This window comes from Arachis ipaensis, chromosome B10 (assembly GCF_000816755.2).
Source record: "Arachis ipaensis cultivar K30076 chromosome B10, Araip1.1, whole genome shotgun sequence".
In the NCBI taxonomy this organism is placed as follows: Eukaryota; Viridiplantae; Streptophyta; class Magnoliopsida; order Fabales; family Fabaceae; genus Arachis; species Arachis ipaensis.
The window spans coordinates 9653041-9661556 of NC_029794.2; the positions used below are offsets into that span (position 1 = coordinate 9653041).

At 36.1% G+C, this 8516-nt stretch overlaps 1 protein-coding gene across 1 annotated transcript; it reads left to right on the top strand.

Annotated features, from left to right (window-relative positions):
• LOC110268345 lies at nucleotides 4542–5850 on the top strand. Its single transcript, XM_021114433.1, has 2 exons — nucleotides 4542–5137; nucleotides 5662–5850. Exons 1-2 carry the CDS (start codon nucleotides 4916–4918, stop codon nucleotides 5848–5850), a joined length of 411 nt encoding a protein of 136 aa, XP_020970092.1. The 5' UTR covers nucleotides 4542–4915.

Below are 8516 nucleotides of genomic sequence, written 5' to 3' on the forward strand. Positions count from 1 at the left end.
TCATCCACCTGCGGGTAAGCACCACTGGACACCCTGTGCTTTTTTTCTTGTTTAGTGTTTGAAAAAGAAGCCAATAATGAGTTTAAAGTTGACATGCAAGTTGCTCCTAATGTGGTTAGTTAGCTGAGTTAATTTGTTAATGAGGAGTGCCATTTGTTGATGAGGAGCATGAGTCCGTTAATAGTGGATTCTGAGTTGGGTATTAACTCTCAGTGAACTACGTTTTCTATGTTCTCACTGTTATATTTGAATATTGTTGCTGATAATGGTTACCTGCATTTTTTATTCTCAGTATTGACTGCATTCAGTATTTTCTTAGTCAATACTAATAACGCTAAACCAGTTTATCATAATTCTCAAGTCTCCCACTCCCCACTTACCATATAGGATCTTTTAACTTATATTTCATGCTAAAAAATATCTAATGCTTGGTGATGATGACACGAACAATTAGACCTTAGAAAAGGGGAAAATTTTCAATCTTTTAGAAATTAGTAACTTTCAAATACAGGAGAGGTGATTTAAACTAATAAGAATGGGCATGGAGTGTTATATACAAGAATTAGGATTCTAATTATCAAATATTGTTTGCTATATATCAAAGACTTTGCACTTTTGTTATGTATCCATGACTATATATTTTGGGTCAAATGAATTGTCTTAGTTCAAACTTAGAAAATGTAGTATTAGAATAACGTGTATGATCAATATAAGCATAATCAAATAACAAAACATGAATTCTCTAAAGGCTGTAGTGCTCCTTGAGTTTTTTACTTTTCTAGATACTTCTATTGACTTAAATTTCAGGTTTCAACTTTGAAGTGACTGGTCTATAAGTGAGCAGTGTTAACAGTGACACTATTTAGGCGATAGGAAGAAATTAATAATCAACTTAAAGTGTGAACCACGGAAGATGTTTGATGCGTGGCGGCAAGTCGACCGATTAAGAATTCAATATAGGAAATACGTTGCAAGTATAGCTCTTAACCGGCTGAAATCCGCTCCATCAATTTAGAAAGGTTGTCACAAAAGTTTAGAATAAAAATACTGGGAGTATGAGTCCCAGGTTGTCTCCCAACGAGTTGCTAGAAAGGGTGCTAAGTTATCAATCAAGAGTTTCTGGGTGATTTTGAGTTTGGGCAATGAGTAAATAAATAATTGTAAATTAAAGCAATAAAAATTAAAAGAGATTTATATATTCAAATTAAAAAGCCTTGACTGAGGGAATGATTAATCGGAAGTTCTATCCTTGTTGGGATTCTCTCAAGTGTAGTATAAAGAGGTTGTTATTTTCACTTAGTTAACCCTTACTAAATAAAGGAAAGTCAAGTGATTGAGCTAACTCTTATTCGCAAATCCTAGTCCTCTCCCTTGGGAAGGTCTAGCGTTAGTAAATATAGAATTAGCCAACAACTTTCAATTTAACTAAGCACTTGAGCATTCCAACTCAAGTGTCTCCTTTTAATCAACCCCCATGTCAAGTTGGGAGACTACTCTATCCACATGGATACCATCTTCGTTATTGGAAGTTTGGAATAGAAAAGAGACATAATAATTTAAATAAAATAGAGATTCAAAATTAATTAAAAGTAAAAGTAATCCTTTGCATAAATAAATTCTAAAAGTAATCCAATTGTAGCTCTAAACAAGAATTAAGAATATGGAATAAATAAACAGGAAATAGGAAAACAAACTAGAATAGTATCTTCAACGGAGATGATGACTCTTCAATATCCAAAGCAAAAGCATAAAACTATAAAACTATGAATGTAAAGAAAACCTAGAGGAGGAGTAAATTCTCTCTAGATTCAGATCTAAAAACTAAAAACTATGCTAATGAGAATGTCTGTTGAGTCTCTGCACGTTCTCTGACTCTAGTTTGTGTTTCTGGGCCAAAAACTGGGTCAAAACTCGGCCCGAAATTGCCCCCAGCGTTTTTTGTTATTTCTGCAGATTGCGCATGTCACGCATACGTGTTAGTCACGCGCACGCGTCGCTGGTCATTTTGGCGTGACACGTCATCCACGCACACGCGTCTTCGTGACGAACTCCAATCCACGCGTACGCGTGAGGCACACGCACGCGTCACTGCAAATTTCTCCATGTCGCGCGCTCGCATGAGCCATGCGTGCGTGTCGATGCTCGCTGGTTATCTCCTTGGTTTCTTGTGTTCCTTCTATTTTTGCAAGCTTCCTCTCCATTTTCTAAGCCGTTCCTGCCCTATAAAGCCTGAAACACTTAACACATGGATCACGACATCGAATGGTATAAAGGAGGATTAAAATATACAAATTAAAGATCTCTAGGAAGCAAGTTTTCAACCATAGAACAAAACTAGGAAGGGATTGTAAAATCATACAAATCATATGAATAAGTGGGTAAAGACTTGATGAAACCACTCAATTAAATACAAGATAAACCATAAAATAGTGGTTTATCAATGTTGCTACCCAAGACATAGAAATTTCTTGCAAACAATGTTCATTGTCCAAATTTTGCAATGACTTGTGACGTTGTTAACATAGAAATAAGTAATGACCTCTCTAGTACGGTTAGTTTGCATTTAGTATTCAAGTCTCAACTCTCCAACATTCCCCTAATTATTATAACTAAACATGATATTTTCTAATTGATAAACATGCTACTGCTAAGTCTCAATCCCAAAATTAACCTCCAATAGTGCAGAATATTATGATGATTATAGGCATTATAGAGTAATTATGAATACATTAATGGTTAACCTTTTTAGACCCAACTTTGAGTTCTTTGTTAATAGAGTCTCTCAACTCATGTACTCATGTACTCTCCTAATCTATATATGAGCTTGGAATGAATTTATGAATTGTGAATTGCACATGCTATATATTATTCTTATTATAGTTTATATGTATGTGTTTTGTTTGGTGATGACACGCTATGTCCCACCATTAATATAATGAGCTATATGATGATATATACAATTGAAATAGGTATGACTTGGTAGTGTATTCCAAACCACAAATTTGGGCATAATTCCTGTATACCAAGTAAGCTTAGTATCACATAATATTGATTTACCATAACTATCATTACTTATTAATACCTTTAATTGTTAATGTATTTCATAATTCTGATTAAATTATCTATTATCACCCTTAACTGCGGTCTTTGGTCTCATTTTATAAATTGTTTAGTATCAAAATGTCATAAATACCCGAGTTCAAATAATAGTAACTAGAGTATGCCAGTGTCATTTTTGCATGTTAATACATATTATTATCTATATATTAATTATTATCACTTTGTTTTGATCCGAATGCAGCTAGAAAAGATGCCCAGGATAGGTCGTTTCACGAAGAAAGCCCGTGTAGACATAGCATGTCAGCAGCCTCAAGTAGGATTTGATGCAGCCTCAACTTCGTAGAGAGCAGACTGTCCAATTCCGCCACCCAATGGCAGTGGTGCTCCCGCATCCTCGTCTTTACGCCCCTTTCGTCTGCCCTGCAGCGAACCACTGCCTACTCCACAGGCTTGCACGAATGATGTTCAAAACTCGGAGCCAGACGCCGAAGACTTAGACCCAGAGGCAGATGAGGTAGATTCTTTTGACCAACATGTTGATAACCTTTTTGCTGCATCGGATGCTCAGAAGCGCAAGCGACGCAAGACCACAGAATTTTGGGATGTTAAAACAATTGGTATAAGAGAATTCATTTAATTCTATTTTTCATTTAGCTATTTTTCTATGATGTCATCGCAGCTTGGCTCCAATGGTAACTAACTAAGAATAAATATGTTTTACAGAATCTGATGGCACAATCAAATAGGTCAAACTGAGTGTGAAAGAAGCTATGAAGCCACCTAATGGAAGAAAGATCGTACTCAGGTTTAACAGTGCACTGCAACCAGTTGGGGATGAAGCAGGTCTACTGAGCGGCGTTATGGGACTGCTAGGATCTGACTACACTAAATTCCCAATCTGCGAGAAGGACTAGAGAAAGTTCGCACCAGGGACAAGGTCTATAATGAATGTGTAAAGGTAAAATGTTATTTTTATTTCCTCGTACCATTCCAAACTCATAATTTGAACACTACTGACAACTTAATTTTAATGTTCCAGGAAATGTTCCATTTTGAAGAAGATAGTAGAGGAATTATCAACCATATAATATTCAAAATGCTAGGAAGGGCTTAGAAGGAAACGAGGAACAGATTATACCATCACTGCTATGACCCAAAACTTTCACTTGAAGAAAATATTGAAAACCGCCCAGATAGAATTACTGCAGACCATTGGAGATGGTTTCTCGATTATCGCAATAGCGAAGAGACACATGTAATATAGTTTTGTTTCATAACAGAAAAAGTCCATTTATGTCACATTGAGTTAGTCAGAACTAGTCTCTAGTAACTCTTAATTTGATGGCATGACAGGAGAAGTGTAAGAAAAATGCTGAGAATCGATCAAAGCAGCTTTACAACCACACTGGCAGATCAAAAAGCTTGGCAAGGCTCGGAGAAGAAGAGGTAATCTAATTTTGGGAATGTTTTTGAACTATCGCTTCCTCTACTTATTCACTTTGTCATCATTATTGGTACAGTCGGAACGACAAGGGAGGAGAGTTAGTAGAGGAGAGTTGTATCTCTTAACGCACAAAAGAGCTAATGGCTCCTATGTCCATGATGCAGCTCGGGCTATTGGAGTAAGTAATGTGTTGAGAATCGGGAAGTAGTTTCTCCTATGTTTTAGTTTTTAAAATTTTATTGGAAGTCTGTGCGGTTAGCGACTAGCTAATAAATGCTTATAATTGGTTATCTATGTGTGTAGGAAAGAATTGAGGCTATTGAGCAACGTGATGAATCCTCTAGACTATTGTCTCAGAATGATTCGCTTGCTCAAACTCTCGAAAAGGAGCACCCGGGTAGGGTGCGTGGCATGGGGTTGGGGCCGACTTCTATTCAAGTCTTCGATATGAATTCCCATCAGCCGAGCAATAATTTTGAAAGGGAGGAGACCCAAAGGGTGCTTCTTGAACTACAAGCAGAGTTGGCAGCAGAGAAATTGAAAAGGAAGGCAGTAGAGGATGAAGTAGCAGCCGAGAAGACCAAAAGACAGGCAGTGGAGGATGAAGTAGCAGCCGAGAAGACAAAAAGACAGGCAGTGGAGGATGAAGTAACAGCTGGGAAGGTCAGGATGCAGCCAATGGAGAGTGCTTTGATATGTCTACTTCAAGGGCAAGGTGGGAAGCTGCCATCAGACGTTGCCGCATGGATGAGTGCATTGGAGGGACAGAATAGAAAGTAGATCTTAGGATTGTGGAACTTTTTTTTTCTTTCAGATATACACTTTTTTGGTGTTGATTATGCAACTCTTAGTAAGGAGTACACTTTATTGATATTCGGATAATTATATATATTAAATTAATGGTTTTGCTAGTGTCGTTTACCTTGCAATTTTTTTTTCGGGATATAAAATAATTTAACTTACTAATATTAAGAAGGATTAAAAAAATAATCTAATTTTGGGAATGTTTTTGAACTATCTCTTCCTCTACTTATTCACTTTGTCATCATTATTGGTACAGTCGGAACGACAAGAGAGGAGAGTTAGTAGAGGAGAGTTGTATCTCTTAACGCACAAAAGATAAGGCAGAGTTGGCAGCAGAGAAATTGAAAAGGAAGGCAGTGGAGGATGAAGTAGCAGCCGAGAAGACAAAAAGACAGGCAGTGGAGGATGAAGTAACAGCTGGGAAGGTCAGGATGCAGCCAATGGAGAGTGCTTTGATATGTCTACTTCAAGGGCAAGGTGGGAAGCTGCCATCAGACGTTGCCGCATGGATGAGTGCATTGGAGGGACAGAATAGAAAGTAGATCTTAGGATTGTGGAACTTTTTTTTTCTTTCAGATATACACTTTTTTGGTGTTGATTATGCAACTCTTAGTAAGGAGTACACTTTATTGATATTCGGATAATTATATATATTAAATTAATGGTTTTGCTAGTGTCGTTTACCTTGCAATTTATTTTTCGGGATATAAAATAATTTAACTTACTAATATTAAGAAGGATTCAATAAAAAAATAAAAATAAAAATAAATTGTACATTAAAATAAAAAAGAGCGTTGATTGCCAGTGTAAAATACAGTATTTTTGCAGCCATTTATCTGAAAAATAGCGACGGTTGCGAAATAACCGTTAGAAATTTGAAAAATCATGTTAGGAGATAGCAGTGGTTTGAAACCGCCGCCAATTACATTCGAAAAAACAGTGGCTAGTAAACAGCAGCCTTTTGCAAACCGCCGGCCATTACATGTGAACAAATCCGTGGCCATTAAACAGCAGCGGTTTCAAACCGTCGATTATCTCGTGTGGATCACGGTTGGGCAGATTGCGGCGGTTTAAAATCGACTCCAAACATTGCGACGCTATTTTTAGGTTTTGCGGCGGTTGTGCCAGCGGTTCCTGAGAACCGCCGCAAAATCATATAACCAGCCCCAAATAGGCGACGCTTAAGGAACCGCTGGAATCATGTTTTGCGGCGGCTAAAAACCACCGCAAATCACTCCAGGAACCGCCACAATGTCCCGTATCCCTTGTAGTGTCATGTTAACAAATTTACCAATAAAATTTTCTTATTTACTTTATTGTCATTTAAATTTGCATTCAAACATAAATGTAAAATAAGAAAATAAAGTCGTAGTATGAATTTATAAAGTTAAAATAAAGTTCTAACGAGCATAAATTAAAGTTACTCCTCTCTGAAGTTATGCCTTACTAAACATAAATCAAGAAACTCTAAAAGTAGATAAATATAACTGCGACCCAAATCATTAAATTAAGGAAATCAACGCAACTCTTATAATAAAATATCAAAATTTCTCTTCAACATCGTATTGACCTAGCGAAAAATACTCTGTCGAGAATCTATGGGCTTCACGTTTTACAGGATTTTATGTTTTATTTCCATAGCATGGCCTTTTGTTCAGATCAAGGCACATTTTCTTAACATGTATATCATCTTCTCTTTGTTGCTCTTATAAACTTTCATTGTCTTCTTTCGGAACCTTATTGAGATCAAACTGCATGGATCAGTCAATTGTAACAGAGGAGATATCATCTAAATTGTCTTTTGAATCAGACTCTTCTCCATCTAGACTGTCAGGAACTATTTCTCCGGAATATTTAGTTAATATTAAAAATATCAACATGCATACAACAAAATAAGTATACATAAAAGAAACTGAGAACTCTCAAGTCATTAAATACTGATTTAGAAAAAACCAGATGACAATATGCTAAGACACTTTTAAAACTGAACGCAAATTTTTGACATTTACCATCTCCCTTGTTGGTAGTTTGGACAAATTTCTTAAACAAAAACTCTGTAGCGAATGTTGTCCTTGCAGAGGATGATGAAAAATCCTCAGTTTTCATTTGTCCTGTTCCACCATCATGTTATGTTCACTAATGTTTAAAAAATGTAACTCTATTGGAATTGATATTGAATAATAGATATCAAGATTATCAAAATTGCAACACTAAGAAAAACAACAACTGACGCAACATTAAAGATTTAATGTAAACTAACTTTTCATAAAAAAAATTGTTCAAATAAACAAAAAATCTGCTTTTACTCATGAAAATTCACAATACAATAAATACTTAATTGCAAATCGAAAATACACAAAGTTTTTTGTAACAAAAGAAAACAACGTACAACGTTGAGTTTATTTAACTTAGTTCATGACACAAAGATCCTTTTCAAATTATGTTAAAAATTTTCATATAAGCATTACGCAACATCATCGATATTCTCTAAAGCATTTTCTGTGGGTCTTCTATATCATCCTCCCTTGTGTAAATCTTCAATGTCACCTTCCGCTGACATGTTCAACCCTAGCTGTGGAAAAAAACAAACTTCAACTTCTTCTTTCTCTTCTCCCATGTCATACAAATCTCGTGGTTTCATATGAACCACAACACTCCATTCCTTAGCTACTTCATCATCCATATAGTATACAAGCTGAGCTTCTGAGGCCAATATGTACAGTCCATCTTCTTCTCGATCACCAGTGTGTATCGGACGAGAGAAATTAACACTGGTAAGGCCCAAATGGTCTTGTTTGATGCCTCTACTGGTAGTGGTATCAGCCAAACACATTTGAATAATACCACTGTGAAATGACAGCTACATATAATTCAATTCAATTATGTCTACAATTTTTTCGTAATACAAAACACTGCCAACAACCACTCTATTATCACGAATGCTTGCATAACTTCTTGTATTAGATGATACATATACTCCACTATTTTGAGTTTTCAGCCCGTCTTCCTTTGTGATAGTTCTAAACTTGTACCTGTTAACGTTATACGTCCCAAAACGTCTTCCCTGAATCATGGGGCCGCACGCAAGCAACTTCATTTATTTCGAATGAATCGTAATTTCCATTAAAACCTGGAACCACATAATTGCAACATACTTTATATTAAAATCGGATTTCATAAAGCACTAATTCTAGGCTAAAAACACATA

Bases quoted from the DNA above. Each gene is read 5' to 3' on its own strand.
- LOC110268345 (XM_021114433.1), top strand. From the start codon at position 4,916: ATGGGGTTGGGGCCGACTTCTATTCAAGTCTTCGATATGAATTCCCAT. The intron at 5,138-5,661 runs GCAGTGGAGGAT...TTGAAAAGGAAG, and splicing joins CCGAGAAGACAAAAAGACAG to GCAGTGGAGGATGAAGTAGC.